Genomic DNA, 26,007 nt, shown 5'->3' with positions numbered 1-26,007 from the left:
GTCAAACAGTGCGCATTGTCTCGTGTCAGAGTTCCACATTGGGGTCTGCTGCTTAACTGTTTCATTCGCTGTTTCTGTAGCCTGCTGCTACAGCCAGGCCTTGGAACGTGCAAAAAGAGCAAGGCCATGCCGCCAAGCGATATCTACCTTGGATGAGGCAGCCGAGAAGATCAAGCTGGAGGGTTATGACCCGCCAGACACAGACAATCTGTTGTCTCCAACCAATCACGGATGGAACGGTGCGAGGTGCAGAGTTCATGCGACACGATGGGCCTCCGCACTTCTCTAGTAAACCCTTAAAGCTCAGTCCACCCCAGCAAGGAGTGGTGACCAACCATAATAGCAGCGGTGCGACGTGCAACCGTCTTCCGGGGAGGCTCTCCAGAATTTCACTCCGAGTGGGCTCCTACTGGTTGGCTGTTGGTCCAAGCAGGGTTCCCTGTCTGTCACCAATGATTGCGACATGTCCACTGTCGATGAGATCACCTCCGTCTCTGGCACAAACGGCGAATTGCCTCAGATCAACAACGGATAATTGAGATAGCTGAAAGCACTGCGCCTATTCAGAGGCAGCGGCGCACATGGCGCCCTTTCAGAAACCAAGGTAGTAAAAACCTGTTTAATCTCGCCATCGATTCTCATTCTGCATCCCAGCTTACACTTTGAATATCAATCCAATTCTGTTAGGCCCATCAACGCTCGTCCCTTGCCATGACAACAGCCAGCTCTCAGTATCACAATGAAAGAAGCCCCCTTCTAGGCAGGGCGCCCGTCAAGGACGCGACTGGTGTCAAGTCAACCACTGCAGTTGCCTCGCCATCCTCCCAGAGGTACCAAGATGAGGCATTACAACAGGAGGTCAACACTATAGCCAACACCCACGCCGCAGACGAAGAAGCGGCCGCGGATGCCGAAGCAGCCACTCAGAACAAGTCATCAGTCGCGAAAAGAGTCATCTTGGTTTTGATGATCAGTAAGACACAAAGCCATATCCCCTTTATCCTTGGCAGATGCTGATGAGCATGGGGCGTTTGGCATGCTGACAATCAAAGGCACCTTTCTTGGCAGTTCTGACAACTCGCTCGTCATGGCAACGCACCCAACGATTGCATCCGAGTTTGATGCTCTTGGAATGTCAAGCTGGCTGTTGACTGCTTTTTCCTTGGGGGGCGCTACAACCCAGATAACGGTGAGGTCAATACGTCGACTCAGTTTCGTTTACAACGTTATTAGAAGACGCACATACTGATGACTCCGGCGTGCCTCTTAGATCAGTAAACTCGGCGAAATCTTCGGGCGCAAACAGGTTGTGCTGACGGCCCATGTGGCATTTGCTCTTGGATGGTAAGTGTCGATTTCCTCGGCGACAATGATCGCAGGACGCTGACTCTACGCATCAAGTGTTGCTGTGTATGTACGCTCGTCCCTTCAGATTTTCCTCGAAGCAGACACTTACTCGCCATATCTCGGCAACCAGCGGCGTTGGGCAGTCGATGTGGCAGGTGATCCTCGCAAGGTTGCTGTCTGGAAGCGCAGGCGCAGGCCTAGGCGTCTTGACTTCGCTCGTCATCACAGATCTAGTACCGCTGCGAGAGGTTGCCGTCTGGCGTAGCTACGTCAATGTCGCTAGCACTCTTGGCCGGAGTGTCGGCGCGCCGTTGGGAGGCTGGCTGGCCGACGCCATCGGTTGGCGTTGGTCTTTCATCGGCCAAGGTCCCCTGATTCTGCTTGCTGCACTCTTTGTCTGGATTAGCTTTCCAGGTCAGCTATCTCAGGGTGAGCAGCGTCAAACAACCTTGGCACTGTCGAGAAGGTTGGCTCGCATCGACTGGGCTGGTGCTTTTCTTCTCGCCCTCACCATCGCCTCGGTATTGCTGCCACTCGAAATAGGCGGTGTCAATGTCCCTTGGAGTCATCCCATCATTCTCTGTCTCTTTGCGGGTCATCACCTCTTTCTCGCAGGGTTCATCTACATTGAGACTCGTTTGGTCCAAGAGCCTATCATTGATCTCAGCATCTTCAGAGACAAGCACGTACTTGGTTGTTTTGGTATAATGTTTCTACAGATTAGTGCACAGATTGGGGTAAGGTTCTTCCAGAGTCTGTCTTGAGAGGCAACTGTCAAAGCTCTTATGGACTCCCACCACTGACAGTCGTTCAAATTGCAGCTCATGTTCTCAGTTCCGCTCTACTTCAAAGTAACCGCGGGCGCCTCTAACGCTGAAGCTGGAGCTCGCCTGTTCCCAGCTGCCTTGGGAAACACAGTTGCAGGTATCATGGCCGGCATTTTTATCAAGCGGTAAGCAGCCAAATCATGCAACTGGCCGGGCAATTTGAGTTAACCCGTGGACAGAACCGGGAATCATCAAGCTCTGCTCATCACTGGAACACTTCTTTCGGTTTTCGGCTACTTGCTAATCATTTTACGATGGCACGGAAATACCAATTGGCTAGAGTCTCTATATATTCTCGTCAGGTATGACGTGGCTCCTTGCTCTTATCGGAGCGTTTCGTCGTAGCTTTCCTGACATGGTTTCTAGCGGATTTGGGACAGGATTCGTCCAAAGTGCCGTTTTCATTTCTCTTCAGTCCGCTGTGGAAAAGACCCAGCTGACGGCAGCAATTTCATGCCTCTATCTCTCTGTTGCGCTGGGCTCCACGCAGGGCCTAGCAATGATTAATGCTGTGCTCCAGATGGCAGTTCGCCGAAACTTGGGAAGACGCCTCGCTGATATTGGCCTGGACCCCGTCCGGAGAGACAAGGTATCATGCCGCCGTCTTTTTCTTTGCGCTGCTGGAATGATTGGGACTGATGTGCGTCTAGATTATTGCCGATGCTCTCGACGACGTGAGCTACATCCGGGATGCCCCAGCGCAGATTGCCAAAGCGATTACCACCTCGTACGTTCATGCTCTTGAATCGACTCATTGTAAGTGAATTTATCGCAGTCTGATCTGAATTTGGTGCTAATGTCGTTTTACAGGGGCATCTCTTGGTTTGGTCACCATTGGCTTCATTCTCATCCTGTCTCTGAGACAATACAGGGCATGGAGCAGTTCTTTGTAAATGGAATAGTGGTGCCGACTTGGTTCGTGAGCAGGCACGGCAACGGATGGATTGGCGTGGCAGCCTCCCCCAACACGTGTGCAAATCTCAATCTTCCTGGTGCACTTGGGCGTGCTTTTAGGAAGCAGAGTGGCACGAGCAGGCCACTTCTTCAGTCTGTATGTAGCTAGGGAGAATCCTAGAAGCACAGCGAGTCCTGGTTTTGTTCTGTTGACTGAATCAGAGTGAAAATTAGCACAGGCGGTCTCTGATACTTCTAGAAGCTGCTTTTCAATAACGTCTACTCACCAGATTCTTCCGCGTTATGCTTGGAGCCAGCTGATCAAACCCTATGAGGCAACTCTACTCGTCCCTCACATCCCACGCCCTGATGTCTTGACCGGTGTAGCACGTTTTAATTCAAGTGAACTCGCAGCCATTTTCTCAACCCCGGTTTCCCCGCCTTCAACACCGACCTAGTCTTAGCGAGAAGCCTGAGAATCCCTTCAGCCTTCCGGAAACCGACCCCATGTTTTTTCGGATGCACTGCCATGTGTTTGACCTATCATCGAGTCATCCGAAACAAACACATGATTGACAGCTATCCACAGCAGCTCTTGTCCTTGCCCAAAGCGGGTTTACGGTGTGGCAGCCCACGCGCGAGCTGCACCCCGGAGCCCAGCAATGTGGAGAAGTTGACGCAATTCTCCCTTCTAAAGCCGACAAGCCCGGAGTTGTGCCATGAATTGCCTGTCTGGACCTAGCAGCCACACTCTAAATAACACCACTATGTGCTTAGACATGCCCAAAACATCATGGTTTGCACTATTTAGTCTTTGAGCCTCCGCATCGTCAAGTCGGGCTGTCAGTTGCAAAACCTACATCTCGGGGTCCGTGATCATCATTTACAGCTATTGAACAAGTGCGACGAAAATGGCTACCACAGGCAGATCCTCTCTTCTTCCCTTCCCCTCCAAGCACCGAGTCTTTATCCTCACCGACATCACAAATGAGCCTGACGATGCCGAATCCTTCTGCCGCTACCTGACGTACTCGAATCAGTTCAAGACTGAGGGTGTTGTTGCCGTCACTTCAGTATGGCTTCGAGATACGGTTGCGCCGCACAAGTTGCAGGAGATCGTCGATGGCTATGAGCAGGTTGTTGGCAACCTCAATGCCCACGCACACCCCGATTTTCCTTATCCCTCAGCCCAGGAGGTCCGAGGCCTCATCAAGTCCGGCCCGCCGGTATGTTTCCCATAACTCCATATCCAAATTTGAAAAACTAACCAGCTCTAGGTATACGGCATGGCCGCCGTTGGTGACGATATCCCACTTAGTGAGGGTGGTGAGCTGCTCCTCGAGCGACTGACCTCTCCCGACCAAGATCCTCTCTGGGTTATCGTCTGGGGCGGCGTCAATGTGCTGGCCCAAGTCTTACACCGTATCCGCAACCGACCTGACGCTGCCGAACTGCGCTCCAAGCTTCGCGTTTACACCATCTCTGATCAAGACGACTGCGGTAGCTGGATTCGACAACAGTGGCCTGACATCTTCTATATATGCTCCGTCCACGGCTGGAACCAATACGGAAATGCTACATGGGTCGGCATCTCGGGAGATGTCGATGAGGGTGGCCCTGATCCCAGCAAGGTCACCGCTGACTGGGTCAAGGAGAACGTGCAGCTTGGCCCTCTCGGAGCTGTCTATCCCAAGCCCGCCTTCATCATCGAGGGAGATACGCCCACGTTCCTCTATCTCATGCAGAATGGACTCAACTTCCCAGAAGAGCCTTCATGGGGTTCATGGGGAGGCCGATATCTCCCCGCGAATGTGAGCGACAGGGGCATTCCTAACAGAGGCCACTTCTGTGATGCCGCAGATGGCGTCACCGGTTTGAATGGTACACAGTTTAGGACAAACAAGGCCACTATCTGGCGTTGGAGAAACACATACCAGAACGACTTTGCTGCAAGGATACAGTGGACATTGACTCCAGATTTCACAAAGGTCAACCACCAGCCTGTTGTTGCTGTTAACGGAGAGTTTGGGTACAAGCCTTATTACATCGAGGCTGATGCTGGATCAACCATCACCATCGATGCATCCAAGACATATGATCCCGACGGTGATAAGCTGTCCTATAAGTGGTTCCAGTACCGAGAGCCTAGTGCCACCCAGACATACCACGGCTATGAGGTGTCGGAGCTTGACATCAAGGAGGTTGAAGGCAGCGATGGCAGCAAGGTTGAGGTCACCATCGCGCCCCCAGAGAAGTCATGCATCGTTGTTAGGGAGCAGATCTCACTTGAGAAGGGACTAGTTCTGCACCTTATCTTGGAGGTTACAGATGCTGGCACACCGCCCTTGACCAGCTACCGAAGAATACTGATTCAGCCTATCAACCGGCAATACAAGGGACCGGGTGTTGCTAAAAAGTTGGACGATGAGGAGCTTGCAGCTATGATGAAGCCTTGATTGTGTGGTCTAAGATAGAATAATTCGCCGGACTTGGCGACAAGAAATAAAAACGCCGATGATAACTAATATCTCGCCAGTCTATAGTTACATGCCATTTTCTTGAGAAACAAAAGAGTGATGCTCAATCTCCCACATTATTGTACCAATCTAGATCCCCTCTCTGCAAAGTTCTGTGTTCAGTCTTTTTAACCTTTCTTACCCTCTCGCCTTTCTGCTTCCAAACACCCTTCGAGCCAGGTTGTCGTTCTTTGTAGCTCAATGGAGATGCAAGGTATGTCCACCACAGTTCACCTCTTATCAACAGGCTACTCCTCGGCAGCTTCATGGTCCTGGCGGTTTCTTCTCGCCTCCACCCTCTCGTGGTTCTTGAACAGGGCAAGGAAGCCCAGATCGTAGCTAGCCTTCAGCGTACCAGCCATGATGAACGACACCCAAAAGTAGTCTGAGTCCGCAAGCAGTCCAGTGATGAGGGGTCCCAAGCTCTGGGCACCGGTCTTGGCTACATTGATAAGCCCGGTGACCACGGTTCGTTCCTGAGGCAGAACGATGGCAGCGAGGAATGCGGATCGTGGCGCAACGTCCATGGACTGCGTGCAGGCTCGAAGAGTCAAGAACAAGACAGATAGGTGGACTTCGTCTGGGATGGGAATGAGAGCCAAGAAGATGGCAGATGGGAGATGAGTGAAGGCCATTGTCTAGAATATCTCGAGGTCAGGAAACAGAACAGACATTGAATAGCATACAGAACTTACCCGAACGTTTCCAAAGCGCTTCGCGAGAGAGGATGCCACAATCATGGATGCGGCGGCGATGATGCTCGTGACGAAGAAGATGGATCCCAGCTTTCCTTCCTCGATATGGTAGTGCGACTTGAAGAAGTAGGTAATCCATGAGCTGTTCCAACCATGAGTTTTGACACTGATAAAGGGGATAGTCGACATTGGTACTTACAGAGGAGCGAGACCTGAAGCAAAGCTATCAAGGGCAAACAAAGCGCAAAGACAGACGACGATAGGAACGCTCTCGTGAGAGATTCTTGCCCGAAGTTGTTTCTTTGGAGCAGTCTCACTGGTACTCTGTTGGGAGTTATTACCAGGAATGAGAGGCGTCTGTTCATCATTGTCGGCAGCTGGCACAGGCTGTGGTTCGTGGTGGATTTCCACATCGGAACTCAGCACGATAGCTGCGACCAGCTTCAGCAGACCAAGAATGGCATATCCGTAAAAGACTCTGCGATAGACGTCGACAACGTCCATGTGGAGGCTCACGCGCATGTAGTGAGTTACCCAGCCGCATGTCAAGATGCCAAACGCAGCTCCCGCAGTGCCGAAGAGGCTGTACCAAGCATAGACATCGCTCCGCCTTTCAGGATCCGTGACGTGAGCAATGATGCTCTCCTCGAGGCCTCTAAAAGGTCCGATCTCATTGCCACTAAACAAGATCTATCAGTGCAAGCCACAACACACAAATGAGATGATCGTACCCAGGACTGATGACACCAAAGATGGCAGCAGCCAACAGTATCCAATAATTGCCAAAGGTGGCAAAGACAAGTCCACTGCCAACCATGAGGGTGGCTCCCAGCGCGAGAACGGCTCTTCGGCCAACACCATCAGCGAAGAGCGCAAGCAGGAAGCTAATGACAATGTCGCCCGTCAGGGTCAGCGTCATGAAAAGGCCAATATGTGTCTGAGAAATTCCCAGCTCCCTCAGATAGGCAACCAGAACAAGTGTCGATGAACCATAGGCGAAAAGTCGGATGAACCTTTGAGTGCAAAGGATCTTGACGTCGGTGGTAGAGTTGTAAAGAGAGACAAGGCCAAGTTCTTCAAGAACCCTATGTGCGGTATTGTACCAGTGCTTCGGTTCGTCGTCTGTCGCCATGATTGATTGCTGAAGCCAAAAGTCTCAAATAAAGAGTCATACAAGTTCAAGTTTTTCAGTCTGGCGAGCAACGGGGCTTCTACTTTTTACATTGCCTCTTGATATCGGCTCCGAGACGGACATATTACGAATGAGCAAAACCATGCTATTTTTGGCCCTGTTTGGAAGTGGATAGTCGTGTCATGGCACCGTGAAGCACAGTTTTAACTCCGACCAGCCGCCGATGCTCCGAGCCGAATTGCTCGGCTGTCTAGGGTAGTCCAATGAGATGACAGAAAAGGTTGATGATAAACAATTAAATGAAGTACCTAGGTAGATTTTGTACATCGGTGGTGGTTGTAACTAAGAATACTTGGTTTATTTTACAAAATTGAAACGGCTTCTCCCTCACGACGCGCGGTGCACGGGCGAGTCACCTTGATGTTTTGCCGTGATACAACCCGCTCACTGTTAACTCCTCTGATCTTTGAAAGCAGATTTTACACAAGAGATGTTACAGAGGATACGGCATCAGATCAATAATGTTTTAGAACAAAAAGGCCCATCCTCTATTCCCGTGAAAGCCATTCCTTGAACGATCGCTTTCTCTTGACCTCACAGTATGCGTCAACCTGTTTTTCGGCATCGACCGCGTGGTCCCCGCTAGGGCAAGGGATATAGCAGCTGTAACATGTTAGGAATGAACAATATGTAGAGGGAGACTTGGGCAGACTTACGCTGAGATCTCCTTATACACTCCACACAAACAACGCTCATTATCCTCGCACCCAGCAGGCTGTAGACAGTATTCGTTAGGAAGTTCTTACTCAGATTCCAGAAAGAAGAGGTACCTTGGCCGCTGCCTCGAGACATCGAGCAACCTTTGTCTGATCTGCGCACCCCGACGTTTGGGCACACACTCCGGCCGCGGCCAGAAGAGCAAGGACGATGGGGTATTTCATGCTGTATAAGTGCCTTTGAAGCAAATGACGTGTAACGTCTAGATAAAAATGAAAACAAGAAGCCACTCCAAGGATCTCAAACGGGGGCAGGACAGATATATACGTGCAAGATCGATTTATTCGCACACGCTAGAGGAACCCAGACTCGACAACCTTTGCCCATTTGGCTAGACAATTCCGGACCCAAGAGTCTTTCGCCACACGATCCGACTGCTTTCAGTCTAATGGAATTGCAGCCACCATTCCCGGCTCGTCAGGGACGACTCGAAGTGAAGCAACGGAATGCCATCGTGCCTGGTTAGAGCCGCCATGACGCCACAAAGGGTCCACGCCTCCTCGTAGCCCCTGATATGGCTTGAGGTAGTCTTACGGATCGACCCGGGCTTCGACTGCCAGAAATGAACAAGAAGTCAAATGCAATAGGGGTCCCAAAGACAAAAGTTTGGAGTGCCCGGTGTGTGCTGGTTGGACAGTCTGACGTCGTCATGTCTCGGCTCATCGCTAGCTCCGATTCGCACTGTTCCCAAGACTTAGAGTGGGGGCGTATCAAACCTTTTGAGTAAAGATCGACACTACGCGGATGGGGCTTCAAGGAGAGAACGCGCATCTGAGAAGGGAAAGCGGTGAAAAGACTTGGCTGTTGAGATTTTAGTCGGACTATCTACCTACCTACAGCGTTACTCTTAACCAACACCTACTTGATCGTATAATGTTACCAAATGTGGGTTCTTTGGCTGAGCGGTGACGCGTGAAAGGGTGCACGTGACCTACATAGGCACGTAACCTCCACCCATCTTTGCGCGCCTCGCGACACTGCAGCTAGCCAGCTTTATCACCACAATACATCGCTTTTCACCCTTAGGCCTTCTTTCCGCACCAGCGGCCCATAGTTGGTATATCCTCGCCAAAACCAAACCGTTCTATGACGACATCACTTTGGATGGAACTTCTCTCACATCGGAATATCGGAAGCCTGCTCAAGACTGAAAAAAGACTTGCAACAACATGTCTTGTCACTTGAGACGGACCCTGACAGTCCCAAGAACATTGTCACTCCTCCATAGTAACTCTATCTCCCCCTCAGCCCCATTCTACTGTCGACTTAAGGCGATGAAACGTACCGCATGCTCAACAACAACAAGACCTAAGACTAAGAGGCGTCGTGCTTCCAGTCCTGGTCCAAAGCTGCCAGAGTATCATTTAACACCCTCGCTACATGATGAGAAGGGCGAAATTATCTGGCCAGCACCAAAGAGTAAGCTGGAGGCAGCAAGGAGTTTCATTCACGAGTGGTGCGTTGTTCATTCTTCGAGACTTTGGTGTTGATACGAGAGAATTATTTGGGGCACATATACTTATTGAAATCTTCCACAGCGTTTCAGCCAAGCAACGAACCCTTATCATTCCTGATAAAGACGCTGACGGGCTCACCTCCGGAGCCATTTTGGAGCGGGCCTTAGCGCTCCTTGGCCTTGACCAGGATCTAATATCAGTCCACACTACCCGAAAAGGCGGTAGTATTCACGATGACGTGTCTCGCAAGGCCATGGCCGCTTACAAGCCTGCTTTCATCTTCGTCCTGGACCAAGGCTCACAGCAGTCTCGTCCTCTCATTGAGGCCCCCCATAGAGCGATGGTCATCGACCACCACTACGCGGAGGAGAAAGATCATCCTCGGGATGCCCTTCATGTTACGGCCTGCAACAGTCCTCCCGTCGCGACAAGTTCACTGCTGACTTATCTCATCTGCCTTGGCCTGCACGAACGAGTAAAAGAGACATGCGACTGGCTCTGTGTCTTGGGCACACTTGGAGACTTGGGCAACAGCGTCAAGTGGGAGCCACCCTTTCCAGACATGAAGGCGACGGTCAAGATGTATAAAACACACATAATCTATCAGGCAATATCGCTCATCAATGCTCCTCGCCGGACCGCATCTTGCAATATCTCGGCTGCATGGAAGGCCCTGAGGGCTGCCTCCTCCCCGAAAGAGCTCCTCAGCGACAAAAATCTACTCGCAGCCAGGGCCGAAGTAGATGCAGAACTTAGGCGATGCAACAAAAGTACTGCGCCCAGATTCTCTGCTTGCGGGAGAGTAGCCGTCCTTCACATCAACTCGGCAGCCCAGGTTCACCCCCTCATCGCCTCGCGGTGGGCTGGTCATCTATCTTCCGACAAGCTGGAAGTCGTCCTGGTCGCTAATGAAGGATACTCACCTGGCATGGTCAGCTTTTCCTGTCGCGTTCCAAAATGTGCTAGGGGCCGAGACCCGCCAGTCAACATCATTGAGTTTCTTCTTGAAACCGCCGGCCGTGCGGCCGATCCGACACTCAGAGAACGACTGGGGGAGTCCTTTGCTCGCGGACATACGGTGGCTAGCGGAGGAAAAGTACCTAAGGCCGAGTTTGAAGAGCTCATGGAAGTGTTGCAGCTCGGGAACAAAGTTAAGGGTTACTAAAGAAAGTCGTGGTCTGGTATGGAAAAGGCTGGGGTCTTATCAAGGAGAACTTGACTATGCCATTTACTTCTGTTCCCCCGCCGTTTGACCTCTGACCCCCCCATGTCCAGCTAGGCAGGATTCGACTCATCTCCGGCTGACAATACGACCCTTGGCGCGCAGGGGCCAATGAACTCTCTTGGAATTTGGCTGCGAACTTGTCGATCCTTTCCTGTTTCATAACGCACCTGTGTGCAACCCTGGTCTTCAACTCGGGAGATGAGGTGGTTGCTCGGCAGGTCGCGGAGGAAGAAGTCGTCATTGAGGCCAAAATGGGAGATGTATATGGCAGAGTTGGGTATGATTGAGTAGCTTGAACTTCCAATAATCGAGATTTTACGCGAAAACACTCCAAAACACCATGTTATCATCATCAAGCCGCGCCGAAGGGACGAAAACCTGATTTATCGCTCGGGTGGGGTAGCCACACCAAAGTGTCTAAGATCGTCCACCTAGGTCGGTAACACCGAACTCCATCTCGTAAATGTCTCTTGTTTATGAAGGGAGAAACTTCGGCTAGCTCGGTCTCAGAAGGTATAAGCTCTCCAGGGAACCCTTGAGGCCGTTATCTTGGGTGGCTTTTGCTCTTCCCTCACTCCGCAGCTTCTTCCTCAGTCGCCCTCGTTCCTGTCAAACTTTACACAATGAGGCCCAGCGCAACCACCTTTGCCAAGGCATTCTGCCTGGCAAACATTGGCACTCTCTCCGTCGCCATTCCTACCTATGGCACCCGTGGTCCTGAGCTCAAGCACTGGCCTCCCAAGGCCGCTAAGGCCCTTGAGCGGATGATTGCCGCCAATGCCAACACTGGTGCCTACGCTGTATTTGACATGGACAACACCAGCTATGAGTTCGACCTCGAAGAGTCTCTGCTGCCCTATCTGGAGAACAAGGGCATTCTGACCCGAGAGACCATGGACCCGACCCTCAAGCTCGTCCCCTTCAAGGATACGGATACGCACAACGAGACCTTGTACAGCTACTACAACCGCCTGTGTGAGATTGAGGATGCCGTTTGTTACCCATGGGCTGCGCAAATCTTCAGCGGCTTCCCCCTGCGCGAGCTCAAGGGCTACGTCGATGAGCTCATGGCCCTCAATGAGACAATTCCAACAACCTACTTCGAGGATGACAAGGTGACGGCCATTGACGTGTCTCCTCCCAAGATCTTCGAGGGCCAGGTCGAGCTCTACAACAAGCTTATGGCCAACGGTATCGACGTGTACGTTGTGAGCGCTGCCTCTGAGGAGCTCGTCCGCATGGTGGCTTCAGACCCCAAGTACGGCTACAACGTCCCAGCTGAGAAGGTCATCGGCGTGACCCTTCTCATGAAGGAAAAGAATGGCAATCTCACCACCGCTCGCAAGCAGATTGAGGACGGAGAGTACGACAAAAAGATTCAGCAGCAGAACCTGGATGCCAAGATGACCCCGTTCCTATGGGCCCCGGCTACTTGGAAGGCCGGCAAGTGGGCGGCCATTCTCACCTACATTGACGAGTGGAAGAAGCCTATCTTGGCTGGCGGCGATACTCCCGACAGTGACGGACCAATGATCTTCCATGGTGTTGATGTCAAGAAGGGAGGCATTCACTTGTGGGTTGATCGCAAGGAGAGCTACAGCAAGCAAATCCGTGGCATGATTTCGGACTTTTCCAAGGCTCAGAAGAAGGAAGGACTTCCTGTCACAGCAGACAAGAACTGGGTTATGGTCAAGCCCGCGGACCTCCACGGAGAATAGATTCTAGGCTGGTCTTTGGTCTCAGCCAATATTTGCACAAAGCGCCTAACTGGTTCTCAAGTATCTATCTGCGAATACCACTTAATCACGCATACTCCAGTCTATCCTTTGTCCAACCCGGGCGGAGATACTCGCTGTCGAACTTCACATCAAAGCTCGAAGAGTGAACGTAGTCAAGCTCCCACTCAACCTTGATCTCTCCTCCTTCAGCGCTTTGGCTCCAAACCGTCACTGCAATGGTGTTCTCTCCGTTGTAGTTGAGCACACCAGGAGGAACAGGGAAAGAGGTTTGATGGCCGATGTATGGGTTGAATCTGCCGTACTGGTATCCGTTGACAAACAGTAGGGCTCTCACTTGGTTGCTGTATCCAGACTTGGTAGGCGAGAATGTCGAGTCGGAGGGGGCAGTCAGCTTGAAGGAGATGGAGACATCAAGACCCTTGGGGACATCCAAGTCTGCAGTTGTTCGGTACACCCGGACGCCTGACGAAGGGTTCTCCAGAGTCGTCTTCTTGGAGTAAGACGTCCACTTGCTGTCCGGGAAGCCAGGAAGATGCATGCCAACACGCTCAGCGTACAGTCCACCTTCGTTCAGCGGTCCTCGAATGAGGTCAAGAGAAGGTTCACCGCTTCCCGCAGTGCCTGCAATCTTCCACTCGGAGAACTCGTAGCGCTCCTTGCGTGGGCCAAGCAGTGTTGCGTTGGTGATACCTCGGGGAGCCAGTGCAGCTTCACGAAGGTCGTGACCTGAGTTGTCCATCAGAACGACCAAGACGTTCTCTTTCTTGGCGAGAGTGGCATTCTTGAATGAGAATTCCTGTCCCTGGGCGCCGAGCCAAGATCGTCCAAGCCAAGAACCAATGTAGTCCGAGTTCAGCCAAACTGAATAACCAAAAGCGAGACCGCCAGTGAGGTTCAGGTAAACACCAGTAGGTGGCGAGTCAGTTGTAGGGAATGTGGCTCGGTAGATGTGGTTGCCGTAATGAATGTCGTACTCGTCAACGTACAGGACGGGGTTGTTGAGATCAGGGACCACATTGTTGGTAGTGTTGGTCCGGTTCGCGACTATAGTAGGTCAGATAGAGGAACTAAGAAGTTGAATACGAAAGAACCCACCAGTCCAGGTTGTAGAAGAAGTCTTGTAATCGGTCTTGATCTCGGGCAAGCTATCCGTGTACTTCCATCGTTCCAGGCTAGGAAGCTTGAACTTGGAAGGCTTGTCAAGCTTGATAGTGTAGAGGTTTCCCTTCTGGGATGTGATCTTGACCCTCTTGTCGTTCCAGGTGATTGTCTTCAGGGACTCAGGTGCAAAGACGGTCACTTGTGTTTCCTGGTCCAGGTCTCCGTAAATGCTAAGCTTGCGCTTCTTCTCGTCGAGAGAGGCTGAGCGGACAAGGTAAGGGCCTTGAACCAAAACTGAAGACATAAAGCCATTAGAAGTCATTCTTTCAGAGCTTTGTAAAGCATACCGGTATTGTTCGCATCCACAAGCGGGTGGTTGTCCAGAGCAGGGGCCCAGAAATGGTATGCTGTTTCGCGGTCAACAAGGACAATAGTTGACCCATCTTCCAAGCCAAGGGTGAAAAGTCCCTTTTCTTGAGTGTATGTCACAGTGACATTCTCCTTGCCCGCCCTGGCCTGGAGATCCTTCAGAGCTTTGCTGGTGGACTTGACCTTGGTGTGCTCCTGCAGAGTAAATTCGCCAGTCTCACCCTCGGGAAGCCAGAGGACAAGGACTTCCTTCTTATCAAATGCCGAGTATGTCAAAACCTCAGCAGTCGAGTAAAGCAGCTTCTTGTTGCCAAAGTTGAAATCGGTGACAAGGATCTTGGACTGGTGGCCGTTAATGGTGATCTGGTCAGCGTACTGAGGAATCAAGACTGTCATCGTTAGCATCTGAACGAGCGCTTTTCAAAGAATCAAAAGCGCTCACATTCTCCCTCAGAGGTCTTGACCTTGACCTTGAATTGCTCCTTGGTACCGGATGGAGAGTAGCTGTGTCGGGTCACGTAGAACGCGGCATCATTGTCAACATTTCTCAACTCCGAGACGAGAATCTCTTTGTTGGTAGAAGCTGATGTGTTCTTATTGGGTCAGTATGCGTCTTAGTGATGCTGGGAAACAACTTCACTCACATTTTCCACTCGCTCGGTCTTGGTCAAGTCGTGCGCGGCTACCATCCTGTCAGCAACCTTATGTTAATGCTGTCTTGGAAATAGATCTCACCCCGAGTGAAAAGAGTGAGCAGCTTGGTCTCGTAGAACTTGTCCCAGATGAAGCGGTTCTCCGAGATGGGCGAAGAATAGTCATAGCTCGAGGCTAATAGAGTCAGTCGAAGGCTATCTCAAGGTATGACCAACACTTACCAACCACAGGACAAGCAAACCAACCCCAGTTGGTGCCACCGTACATCATGTAAAGGGAGATCGCCGTAGCTTGTTGAGCCACAAGGTCACGGTAGAAGAGATTGGCAAAGTCAGGACCAATATCACTGGGACAACCTCCTTCAGGTCCACCCCATGGGTTGTAAGAGCCGCCTTGGAACTCGGGGAGGAAGTTCGGCTGCGATCTTGGGATTGTCAATGAGAGAGCCAAGACTCGAATATAAGAGAAACTTACGGAGATTGGACATTGAAGTACGAGACGTAGTCTTGAGTTTTCTACACAGTATCAGTGTTTGGCCAAGGTATGGAGGACTCTGGTCAGACTCACATAAGGAATGTATTGACCATTTGTGCCAGTGCACTCGCTCAAGTTGCAGCTCCAGCAAGAGGGATAGCTGTCGACGCCTACAACGTCGACGTTGCCCAGTGCATTGGGCTCAAAGTCGTTCGACCAGGCAAATGTTCGCTACACATGGTTAATCTTTCAGCCCAGACCACAAATGATGAAACTTACAGTGTTTGGAGCGTTGTGGAATAGTGGCACGTCGATTCCAGCATCTCTGGCAGTGTCTTGCAGCAACTGCATATAGTTGGCGACAGGCTTATGGACGATTCTCTTGTCTTGGTTGTCCCACTGCCAGCCTAGTTCATTTTCGATCTGTCTCGTTAGTCTCGCCGCTTTCATGAAGTTCGAGGATATGTTACCTGGAACATAGCCACATTTCCACCGTTTGTAATAAGATGGGGCTTGATGATCTTGGAAATCTCGGTCCAGTAGTCCTTCCAAGCTGCCGTGAACCTGGGATCATCGTCGCGAAGACCTCCATACTCTCCTGTAGTGACCCACACGGGGAATCCGCCAGCGTTTGCTTCGGCATTGACGTAAGGTCCAGGACGGATAAGTAGGTAAAGGCCAATCTCCTGGGCAAGCGTCATGATGGAAGTAAAGTTATGGGCACCACTCTCAAAGTCGAGGTGACCGGGGACGGGTTCGTGATAGCCCCAACTGTTGTAGATGGAAAAGGCGTTGAAACCAGCGGCCTTCATCTTCTCCAAGAGATCCCTCCATAGTTCGGGGCTGGTGGGTGTTAGTGGGGTGACGAGATGACTGGGGGGGATGCTACTGACACTGGCAGACGCCAATAATGGAACTATTCATGTGTTAGATGAGGATGGCAAATCAATTTGCTCAGTTCTTACCTCGCCCGAGAAAATAAAGAGTCTTTCTCCATTGATGAAATAACTGTGGGTATCCCTGGGAACAATAAGTCAGCTAATACCATGCCTCTGGCAACTGTATCTTCCCACCATTGGACAAGATCAGTGAGCCCATTGTCCTGGATTGGATCGCTCGTCTTTTGGCAAGTTGATAGATCGACGAGGCCCCCAAGGGTGGTCGCAAGCAGGCCAAAGGCCCCAAGCCTAGAAATTGAAGGGAACTTCATTTTGAAGATGTTCCCCACAAACAGAGCAAGCCTCAGGTGTGCTGAATCCCCTCCTCGCCCTTCATAATCAGGTTCTTATAGCAACTGACCTGACCTTACACCTCGGTCCTTCTTCTCCCGTGACACCGTGACGCAATGCCCACTTGACTGGCGGGCTCTAGGGCCGAATGGGCCAAACCCCAAAGCCAAGGCCGGGGTTCGGCCAATTCACACCGATATTGAGGGGTACATGGGATGATGCTGGAACTGCCGGACATTATTTGCATCAATAGGAATTTTTCCATGTGCGGGAATTAGCCGTGGATGGACATGGGGTTGCATTTTGGGGGGGCAGACCATCCTATTCAGGCGATATAGCGTGTGTTGATCAACTGTCGACCACCACCACACGAATTCTCATTGATGCGGCTATTGATCATATTGTAAACTTTATTACACCTATTCACGGGCCGAGGAACCTAATTCGTCATTGCTCTTGCCAGATTTGCATCAAGCCTTGATGCATCACGCATCGACGTTGCATCACCGCCTGTCAAGACATCATCTGCTGTGCGCATCAGTCAAATGACAAAATTTTTATGGTGCCGTGATGTTATGGGGAAATTACACATCATCTGAGCTCGGTCGCCTGTATCTTTCTTATTTCACATGCCCTAGAGCCACAGACTGGGGAGGAGAATGTCTACTCAGTCGGACAATGGACCGTGCTTGATCGGTAGCATCGGGTTGCTACCTAGCAAGGCCCGCTCCCTCACTTGAACCCATGTTCCATATTGAGAAGGTCGGAAGACCGGCTAGTCACTAAACTTGCAGACAAGCCTTCAATAGCGACCCAATGAGCCGTGCCTGCGACAGGAAGCCAAGTTCCGAGGTGATGGTGAAAGTTCCTGCATGAGCGTGCTTTTAATGCATGCGAGGTAATCTCCCATTGCAACCACCTCTGAGAACTGGTTTTTTGGTGTTGTACTTGATGGTGTTTTGTATGGGGAAGTATGATCAACTGCTCAACCATCACCTTTCACTTCTTCAGGCGGACCAAAGCCAAGAAAGTTTTTCTTTCTAGGCATGGATGGATGCCAGAACTTCTCTTTCAAGCCCATGATCCTGGTCTGGCTGCCAGACAGCGCATGTTTAAGCTCGTTAAATTTGGAAAAATACTTGAAGATATTCTGTTATAGATCGTATGAGCTACCCAAGCCAAGAGCTGCATTGCCAGTTTTCCTTTCAAGATCCGTACTGACGAATAATGCAATGAAAGCTAAGAGCTAATGTATTTCAAAAACATAATGCGTGCCTATATATATAAATACGAGACCTTGACACCATATCGAATTTGAAAGCTCGCATCGTGGCTTTTGGTATGATATCAAGTACACCCGGTGTGACACCTCTCACAACACCGCAATCTGTCAAACCCTCTTCAGGGCACTCATCCGGCTCTCCTTGGCTCTTTCATACCAGCTGAGATTCAGGAAGCCGTCGAACCCATGTGGCAGACCAGGCCAGAGGTGAAACTCAACCTCGACATTTTCCCTGGCCAACCGATTGGCATACTCGATGTCTTCATCTCTAAACAGATCCAGAGTCCCGACCTCGATATAAGTAGGTGGCAGGCCGCGCAGGCTGGCGGCTCTAGCCGGCACTGCATAGGGCAAGATGTCGCTATTCTTTCGAGCTTCGCTAAGATAAGCGTCCCAGGCGATAACATTTGCATCCGGCTTCCAGACCATGAGCTCGATACTGGGGTCGTCATCTTTGACCTTGGTCCGGTCATCGAGCATGGGATAAATCAGAATCTGCTTCGCCAGGGGAGGTTCAAGTTTGCGGTCTCTAGCCAACAGAGCGGCGCCAGCAGCAACTCCTCCTCCAGCGCTGTCTCCGTGGACAATGATCTTGGCAGGGTCGATGTTGAACTCTTGGGAGGACTCTGACAAGTGCTTGATGACCGCGTAGCAGTCTTCAATGGCGCAAGGTGCAGGATGCTCGGGAGCCAGTCGATAGCTCACAGCAAAATATGGCAGGTCAGAGTCGTGTGCACAGCGGGCGATCCGAGGTGAAAAGATTTCAACGCTATTGCAGAAGAAGCCGCCGCCGTGCAAGTAGACCACGGCAGGTGTCGGCGTTTCCGACTTGGAAGCCGCCTCGGTGGCGAAGCGTGTGACTTTGATATCGACACCATCATGGCTCTTTACGATAAAGACGGTCTGCGGGACAGCGGGCGGAGCAGGAGCAAAGTCGTTGGCCGCCGTCATGATCATGTTCATGGTCGCCCGCCTGCCATAGATATCATTGGACTGTTGGGGTGGCTGGGGTCCACCGATGAATGGCTCAATGGCCTTGAGGTACTCGGAATCAAACTTGAGGCCGGACATGGTGAGATAACGGTGAAGATGAGACTGGTGATGGTGAAGTCTTGAGATATGGTGATTCTTTCTGGAGGCTGCACTTTTCATACTTATATATGTTGAACTCCTTCTATGACTTGCTGACCATGCCAAGCGTTTAGTAATATTCCTTCTTAAGCTCGGTCAATGACGGTTTCCCGAAGGCCGTCAGACGAGGCGTAAGATGGGCCAAAAGTGGGCTCTGACTGCATGCTTGGTCATCACACACACAGAATTGCTAGCCTCGCGAAAGAGCATCGCGAGAAGCGAGTTACAGGGAGCAAGATGGCCTCGATTAACGATGTGAGTGAAATACTAGTGGATTGTGACTACACGCTGCAACGAGAACCGTTGGCCACCTTGATTATCGCCCTGCCGCCCTGGTTTCTTGCTCTAGGTCTTGGGCTTGCCAGCCAGTCATCGTATGGTTTCCTTTTCTGGCACAACCATTTAAGTCGATGGTTACTACGCAAGTATTGGTCTGCTGCAGCCTCGTAGCTGGGGTTTGCGTTCCTTCGCTTGAAGACTGCCTACCAGGGCTCAACCAATTAGGTTGCAAGTCACGCCTCGGATCGACCAGTGAGTTGGGAGTGCGAACAGGCGGAAGGTTTGTGTGGGTAAATTGACTATGGGCTATATTCCTTCTATATGGAAGAAGGTCATCTTAGTCGGCGAGACTAGCTAAGTAGCATTGCGTTCATACGTCTCAATCTCACTCCGCCGAACCCAAGCCTCTTGACGTCGAGTCTCAGCCCATGCATTCCACCAATGACGAAAACTCTGAACTAACCTCCTCAAGGTCAAAACTGTATTAGTTGATTCCAAACCTGTATAAATTGCGGATCGCCGTTGTAACCAGTGCAGTACCAACAATACCCTTCGCTTAAAAATCTAGCCCCCGTACAGGTCACGATCCTGCAGTGGTTTCTGACTCCAGGTTGACGGCAGTATTGGTAGCCTGTGCGAGCTGTGATAACACGGAGGCATCTTCTGCAGTAGAAGATGTACTGTGTGATGATGCACACCGTCGTTGAAATGGTTCCCTATGGGGTGGATAGCGACGTGGTAGTGGTAAAAGACTCGCCGTTGTCTGCAATAAAGTGGGAGGAGTGGTTTTGGTATCGAGGGATAGGATGGAATTTATACCTCACATATTCTAGTAGGACCACTTAATCAGTCAATAGATGAAATATGCGGCTGGCCGTGATGCAAGAGCTCTCTGATAGTATCATCAATCACCCACGAGATGTTGAAACACGAGGATAAGTACATAACTGATTTGTAGTCGGTAAGTTGATCACTTGATTGATACTGGTGCGTGGACGGCTAGTCTCATTATGGGATCTTGGGTTCGTGACGAGTTATTGGGGAAGAATGTATCCTTGCGTTTGCAGTGTCTTAATCAACAGCCATCTTACCTATTGTCATAATCTTCTAGACGTTAACCGTTAGTCATATCTGGCCTTAAAGCAACTGCAACGTACCAATATGGAATCACGTTTACTAATCGCCTTCGTGTTGTAAGCTGGCTCTATCTACTTATTGCTTCACCCTCTGAGGGATCATATTCGACTGGCCTCAGGGAGACCTCCTCGTCATGACATGCTATTGAGCTAAATTGTGGTATGTGTGTCAGTCGCCCACTTATCTAGCCATCCAGTAGCATATTAGGACTGATGAGACGAGGGTGTCAGTAAAGAGAAAATCATCTAACAAAAGTATATCGTTGATGTTTCTACCCGGTGGTGAGACGAGGCCTCCTCGCACTGGTCTTCCGTTGTAAGCCAATAGACAAAGTATCCGATCTACGGAGACTGGATTTAATACAAATTCCTTCCATGATATAATGCCTTTCATTTTATTTTAAGGAAACCGAATGCCTCTAGTCCATCCAAAAATTTGCGGCTATGAAGGGTCCGACCTCAATGAGGCCCACCATCGGGCTACCAGTGACGTACACGCTTGACCGGCGAGTTGAGAAATGCAAGCCGGCGAAAATATCCCATATAACTCACCAAAGAAAGAATCTTGACCAGCAAATTTGGCAGCCTCAACCGGCCAAGTTAAGCTTGCCAACCAGGCAGGCAAAGTCTGTTGACCGGACAGTTTAACGAGCGCAACCAGCCAGACAGTATTCCACACAAAACTTGAATATATTTCAAGTGGTCTCGGTGTTACTATCTGTTTTACATTCCCTACAGTGCGGCTTTTCCACCGGGTCCAGAATCTCTACTTGAGGTACCGCAAACAGAAGCGCCGTTCCAAGCGCCTACTAGCACCTGTAAGCCATGTATCACCTGCGCAAGCCCTTGTCCAAGGTACGGCAGTCCTTGAAGGCAAGCATATTGTAAATTTAAGACTTCCTGTCTAGCAGTCCAAGATCCATTTCGATTACAGGCAAAAGTACAAGCGACAAGACTCCTACGATGACAAGGAGGATGTCAGGGCAACAACAAACTGCTTCAACACGGACTCTGAGCCCTTCGATGGTGCGATGAGAACCGCAAAAGAGAGACGCAAGAGAAGGCTACGGCTTGCGTTGATTGTTCTTGGGCGTATCGGCCTTGTTGTTCTACAGCTTGGTGCGATATTCGGGGCTTAGATAGAGGAACAAGTGTAAATAAGGAAAACTACCTGAAAAAGATGTTGGATACAGAAGACTTAAGAAAAATGAACGGAGTGTAACAAGGTATAGCCTCTATTCCCAGTATCCTGCCAACTTCCTCCACCCCGCTGCGAAAAGACTAACCGCAACCTCCTCTTTGATCTCAAACTCGACCTGTATGACCCATTTCCATACACAGCCACTCATCTCAGGCATGTTTTTGCGATGCAGCTGCATCAACCGCACGGATGGGTCGGGGTAGCTGAACCCATTCAGACAGTGTACGCAGCGACTGATGCTTATCCGGAACATGCCACGCCTTCTTAGGCTCGATGTACCCAAGGGAAGAAGCCACAGGCCAACTGTCTTGATCTTGGAGCCAGAGCCGGAGCACATGTCGTACCTCGCCAGACACTACATCGTCAACAAAAGCGTCTCTAGCGTGCATGATGGAGAGGTTGTTGACTAGAACAAGATCGCCTGCTTTGGCATCAAGCTGAAGACTGTGCTTCCTTGCTGTGTCAGAGAGGACCTTTAGAGCAGCCTCTTGTGAGGGGGACAAGGATGGCGAGCCCTTGTTCATAGGGTACTTGGGGTCGCCAGCAACATATGCCTTGGCAAAGTTGATCTGCATTCTTCCATCCGCTTTACCAATGATTGGTCGAGATGGCAGGACGATGTTGGGTCCATCAAGATTCTCTTTGTCTGGCATTTCCCAGTGCCAGTTGGATGCAAGCTCTCTGATGACCTCAGGAGACTCTCTAGCAAGGGAATTGTAGATAGTCCAGAAGCTCGACAGGTGTTGGTTTCCACCAGATTTGGACTTCTTCTCCATAAAAAGTGCGAGAATAGGTCCCGAGTCCACGTCAGTGTGGAAGTTCTGCAATGGACAAGAGGTTAGCTAAGCAGTTCACGATGCAGCCTTCTCAAGTCGACTCATACCATGGAAACTGGCAACTCCGGGGGGCGCAAGTTGACGCCAGCCACGTCGTCCTGTCTTTCATGCCGGAGATGATCTTTAAATTTTTGTCAGAAGGACTTCATTGATACTTGGTAACCTTGATAAACATACCGATGAACCAGTTTCGGTGGGTAGCCACATGGGCGCAGATGCCAGCAAAGATGAGGATGTGCTCTTCCTCACTGTAAGAGGTTGGGTCGATCCCGCGCACAACTTGAAAGCCCTGTCCATTGTTCAGGGTGTCATTGATCTGCCGGAGCTTGGTGGTGAGGTCCTCAGGCAGGGGAAAGTTAGACCGATCCACGGAGCCTCGCGGCAGGCCAAGGCCTAAAAGACAAGAGTGAGCGGCTGATAGAAAACCGGATGGTGAGATGAGCTTACCCTTCAAGTGGTTGACGGCTTTTTCTATTGCCAGTAGGTCACTTTTAGTCAGTGTCAGAGTGTACGCCTCTGGGTTCTGGTCAAAGTCAGATGCGTCCCAGGCCATGGGGCCCCTGAGCTGTTCTGGGAACCCGGCAGGAAGGTCCATTGTTATGCTGTTGCAGTAGAAGGTCGAATTCAATATGAGACTGAATGTTGTAGAAGAGATGGTCTATCAGAATATTGCCCGTAGGTATCCGAGTTTTTAAACCTCCAAAGTGGCAATGAGGCTCTTCGAAGGTGCAACTTGAAAATCCAAGACTAGCCCCCCCCAACACAAGTTCCAACTTTTCAATCCCAACGCAAATAACACTAGACAGACTTGACACATCCATTTTACTCAGAAATTACAATAAGCCATCGGCTGATGTGTTTGTGTAACGGGACAGAGCCTGCTCATAGTGGCTTGCCTTTATCTGTCAGCTAAGACAATGCCTATTGGTAGCGTACGAGGAGGTGTGAGCCTTTGCGAACGTGCAATTCCACAGTCAGATGATTCTCAGCGTTTCATCTGACACTTGCCAAGGGCTGGCAATGCTGCCAAAGGTCTGAAATCACAAATACAGCCCTGCTGTCGTGTGGATGGCAATGCCACTGGACAACTTGAATCAGTGCCTCGCCGGGGTGCGAAAATGCATGAGCAGGTGTTCTAGATTTAATCTAGAAAGAGTTCAGAAATCCACGACAAAGGTTTCACTGAAATGTTATCAAGGTCTCTATCCCTGAGGGCATTCAACTCCACCTCTGAACGAGCCTTGTCAGCGGAAAGCGTGAACAAATAAGTTGAAGAAGCCAGGAGGACTGCACCTCTTTCGCGTACCAGAGCAGCCGTTTTTCGAATGTACTTCATAGCCTCGGTGTCCAGAAGTGCATATCCTTCATCCTTCAGCTTGAAGGAGGCTGAAAATGGAAGGGTTCCCTTCATGACGCATCGATAATGATACAGAAGGTACTTGGCCGACGCCCTCCACAAGCCAAGCATGTAATTTGTGACAGGCGAGGCTTGGGCAAAAATGTTGACTCCCTATGGGGGGCCTCAGTGCATGATCAACGTGTCAGGGCATATGAAACCCACATCGTTTGCGATGTTGGCGTCCCTCAGGTACTCGCATTGCGTCAAGTAGACCTGTTCTATCGAAACGAGTAGTACAAAAATGGTTAGAAAAATCTCGTACCAGCGAGACTGCCTCTCTTTGGAAAAGATGACCTTCTTGAGAGCGCGTGACACAGCTTTCATCAGCTTCTGCATGTGATGGATGCAAAGCGTGTCTAGTTGAAAATCCAATACAGAGGGGACCGGGTATCTCCCCTGAATGGGCGATCTCTTATCCCTCAAGATTGGCACATTGAGTGTATCGCCCACCAGGATGGGAGTATCAAAGTTTAGATGGACGCAGGCAAGTATCTCGAGTGCTTTCTGGAGTATAGGGATCGGGTTCTAACCATGGTCAGACATGCATCAGGCCGCTTTTGGACAATTCCTCACAGAATCAAGAGAAGCAAGGCGGTTTGCTTCAGCGAGTCCTTGACGGTAAATCTCGTCTTTCGAGGTAGCTAGCATCTCTCTTACCGCAAAGGGCCAGATTTCTTGCATGTATTCCTCAAGTGCTCTCTTTGTCCTTTGAGTTGCGATATTAATCTGGTGGTTGTTTTCAGCGATACTCTTCAGGCTGGTCTGGGAGTACTACTTACACATGCGACAGGGGGACATTCAACCACCATAACTTTGCCATCTGCGTCTTCGTAGTGTTCAAACAAGACATCGTCCTGTGTCGGGGAGAATTGTCGGCACATGAGGCTCAGCTTTGGGAGTAAGGCTACGTCAACCCCCTCAACGAAGTGGGTGACGGAGGTAATACAAATGGGGCTAGCGACAGACCATAGGAGTTTCGGGAAGACCGAGTTTGTATGGCCCATACGAGCGTTTCCGGTCCGGAAAGGAATGACATCGGTGAGATCAACCCTTTGGCAGGGCTGCCTGAACAGCTTTACGCTTCCAGCAACCTGGATGCAACGGCCACAGGGCACATTGAGGTCGCACTGCAGAGAGGTCAGCGTCACCAGACCATGCATACAGGTCTTGGCGGGTGGATGGAACCTTTTCCTTGTAGATCCTGCATCTCAAACACGCCCCCATGTCTCGAACCTTTCTTGTCTGTGTGCGGCTCTGCGCATCGTCCTTATCACGCTTGCGCTTAGCTTGCTGGCGATCCTGTGTCCCCAAATCGGGGAGCATCCCCAGCGGAGCCTGATTGAGAGACGGTGGTAAGCACACAGGGATCAACAAGGAGGATCCCCTGGTTGTAGAAGCAGGTGCAGAATGTGAGGCCTCTATGGCCTGTTCTGAGGGCACAAATAGGAAGGAGTTGTTAGGCTCATTGGTGAGTGCCTGCACTCTAGATTGGGCATCTGTGAGGCCAGTGTCTCGCAACCATGCCCAAGGTGATTCTCCAAGCTCCTGCTCACTGATATCATAACTTCCCATGACAGTGCTAGTGTCAGCCGAAAGAAGTGAATAATCGGTGTGGGATTCGTTCTCTGATCTTGGCGCATCAAGGCTCTCCATTCCCCGAGTGCTTAATGGGAAATTATGGGGGGCAGGATGAGGCTGGAAACTCTCTGAGCCACGGCGGGCAAAAGTCCAAAGACTGGCTGAAGATGAGCCAGGCGTAAGATTCAGTGTGCTACTCGGGGTGCTACTTTCACGGCTGATGCTTGAATCTGAGTGTGATTGGACAGTGACTGACGGGCGCGATTCTTCAGGGCGAAAATCATGTGCCAACCCTACCAAGTCGGGCGGCTCTTCGGCTTGTCTCTTGGGAGTCTGTGTATTTTCATGCTTGGCTGGAGCCTCATCATTCGGCTGCAATGCATTGACCAGCTCGGAGTCCAGGGTTGTGTTGGGTGATGCTGCCAAGGCAGGCTGGTGGTCGCTTTGATCCTGAATCAGGTGATCTGGCCAATTGAAGCCGAGGTCGTCAAAGCTGATTGTGCCCCATTCTTCCGGTGGGCGCCCAACTTCGAACGGCTCGAGTGGATGCCATGAGCCGTTGTGACTCTCGTCCAATTGGGCTATTGGGGAGACGTCGTTGTCGTCTTTGACCATGGTGAATGCTGCTGGAATGGAGCTTGAGCAACAAGCCCTGAGGATCGCATCGAGGCCAATAACTGGACGATGCTCGGCGTAGGTGAGGTGAGAGCCTGATCCCGACCGGTGACT

General features: G+C 50.8%; 11 protein-coding genes across 11 annotated transcripts; 5 read left to right on the top strand and 6 right to left on the bottom strand.

Moving 5' to 3' along the window:
* Positions 1–711: 711 nt before the first annotated feature.
* MRS44_015564 (uncharacterized protein) lies at positions 712–3,067 on the top strand (the record flags this gene model as incomplete). The annotated part of the gene is made up of 7 exons (XM_065619264.1): positions 712–973; positions 1,402–2,084; positions 2,154–2,299; positions 2,354–2,476; positions 2,541–2,763; positions 2,825–2,930; positions 2,985–3,067. 7 exons carry the CDS (start codon positions 712–714, stop codon positions 3,065–3,067), a joined length of 1,626 nt encoding a protein of 541 aa, XP_065475336.1.
* A 912-nt stretch (positions 3,068–3,979) lies between these two features.
* MRS44_015563 (uncharacterized protein) lies at positions 3,980–5,524 on the top strand (the record flags this gene model as incomplete). Its single annotated transcript, XM_046270647.2, has 2 exons — positions 3,980–4,294; positions 4,346–5,524. The coding sequence occupies 2 exons, from the start codon at positions 3,980–3,982 to the stop codon at positions 5,522–5,524; spliced, it is 1,494 nt and encodes a 497-aa protein (XP_046130296.1).
* Positions 5,525–5,832: 308 nt separating this feature from the next.
* Positions 5,833–7,411, bottom strand: MRS44_015562 (uncharacterized protein; the record flags this gene model as incomplete). The annotated part of the gene is made up of 4 exons (XM_046279574.2): positions 5,833–6,222; positions 6,280–6,421; positions 6,479–6,958; positions 7,011–7,411. The coding sequence occupies 4 exons, from the start codon at positions 7,409–7,411 to the stop codon at positions 5,833–5,835; spliced, it is 1,413 nt and encodes a 470-aa protein (XP_046130297.2).
* Positions 7,412–7,959: 548 nt separating this feature from the next.
* Positions 7,960–8,352, bottom strand: MRS44_015561 (uncharacterized protein; the record flags this gene model as incomplete). The annotated part of the gene is made up of 3 exons (XM_046281404.1): positions 7,960–8,074; positions 8,128–8,186; positions 8,242–8,352. The coding sequence occupies 3 exons, from the start codon at positions 8,350–8,352 to the stop codon at positions 7,960–7,962; spliced, it is 285 nt and encodes a 94-aa protein (XP_046130298.1).
* A 1,110-nt stretch (positions 8,353–9,462) lies between these two features.
* On the top strand, positions 9,463–10,810 carry MRS44_015560 (uncharacterized protein; the record flags this gene model as incomplete). The annotated part of the gene is made up of 2 exons (XM_046276809.2): positions 9,463–9,644; positions 9,727–10,810. 2 exons carry the CDS (start codon positions 9,463–9,465, stop codon positions 10,808–10,810), a joined length of 1,266 nt encoding a protein of 421 aa, XP_046130299.2.
* A 683-nt stretch (positions 10,811–11,493) lies between these two features.
* On the top strand, positions 11,494–12,588 carry MRS44_015559 (uncharacterized protein; the record flags this gene model as incomplete). The annotated part of the gene is made up of 1 exon (XM_046270692.2): positions 11,494–12,588. One exon carries the CDS (start codon positions 11,494–11,496, stop codon positions 12,586–12,588), a length of 1,095 nt encoding a protein of 364 aa, XP_046130300.1.
* An 85-nt stretch (positions 12,589–12,673) lies between these two features.
* MRS44_015558 (uncharacterized protein) lies at positions 12,674–16,417 on the bottom strand (the record flags this gene model as incomplete). Its single annotated transcript, XM_065619263.1, has 13 exons — positions 12,674–13,653; positions 13,705–14,004; positions 14,058–14,468; positions 14,522–14,672; positions 14,724–14,761; positions 14,815–14,907; positions 14,955–15,157; positions 15,208–15,248; positions 15,301–15,438; positions 15,487–15,630; positions 15,678–16,050; positions 16,101–16,123; positions 16,253–16,417. 13 exons carry the CDS (start codon positions 16,415–16,417, stop codon positions 12,674–12,676), a joined length of 3,060 nt encoding a protein of 1,019 aa, XP_065475335.1.
* A 1,409-nt stretch (positions 16,418–17,826) lies between these two features.
* On the bottom strand, positions 17,827–18,789 carry MRS44_015557 (uncharacterized protein; the record flags this gene model as incomplete). Its single annotated transcript, XM_046279575.2, has 1 exon — positions 17,827–18,789. The coding sequence occupies one exon, from the start codon at positions 18,787–18,789 to the stop codon at positions 17,827–17,829; it is 963 nt and encodes a 320-aa protein (XP_046130302.2).
* A 2,300-nt stretch (positions 18,790–21,089) lies between these two features.
* MRS44_015556 (uncharacterized protein) lies at positions 21,090–21,403 on the top strand (the record flags this gene model as incomplete). The annotated part of the gene is made up of 2 exons (XM_065619262.1): positions 21,090–21,119; positions 21,176–21,403. The coding sequence occupies 2 exons, from the start codon at positions 21,090–21,092 to the stop codon at positions 21,401–21,403; spliced, it is 258 nt and encodes an 85-aa protein (XP_065475334.1).
* A 211-nt stretch (positions 21,404–21,614) lies between these two features.
* MRS44_015555 (uncharacterized protein) lies at positions 21,615–22,896 on the bottom strand (the record flags this gene model as incomplete). The annotated part of the gene is made up of 4 exons (XM_046276810.2): positions 21,615–22,286; positions 22,349–22,422; positions 22,479–22,694; positions 22,749–22,896. The coding sequence occupies 4 exons, from the start codon at positions 22,894–22,896 to the stop codon at positions 21,615–21,617; spliced, it is 1,110 nt and encodes a 369-aa protein (XP_046130304.2).
* Positions 22,897–23,442: 546 nt separating this feature from the next.
* MRS44_015554 (uncharacterized protein) lies at positions 23,443–25,893 on the bottom strand (the record flags this gene model as incomplete). Its single annotated transcript, XM_065619261.1, has 5 exons — positions 23,443–23,811; positions 23,863–24,225; positions 24,274–24,426; positions 24,480–24,827; positions 24,934–25,893. The coding sequence occupies 5 exons, from the start codon at positions 25,891–25,893 to the stop codon at positions 23,443–23,445; spliced, it is 2,193 nt and encodes a 730-aa protein (XP_065475333.1).
* Positions 25,894–26,007: the final 114 nt, after the last annotated feature.

This window comes from Fusarium solani (assembly GCF_023522795.1).
Source record: "Fusarium solani strain SB1 chromosome Unknown bctg00000011, whole genome shotgun sequence".
Classification (NCBI taxonomy): Eukaryota; Fungi; Ascomycota; class Sordariomycetes; order Hypocreales; family Nectriaceae; genus Fusarium; species Fusarium solani.
The sequence above is the reverse complement of the archived record's forward strand: the minus strand, read 5'-3'. Positions and strand labels throughout refer to the sequence as shown.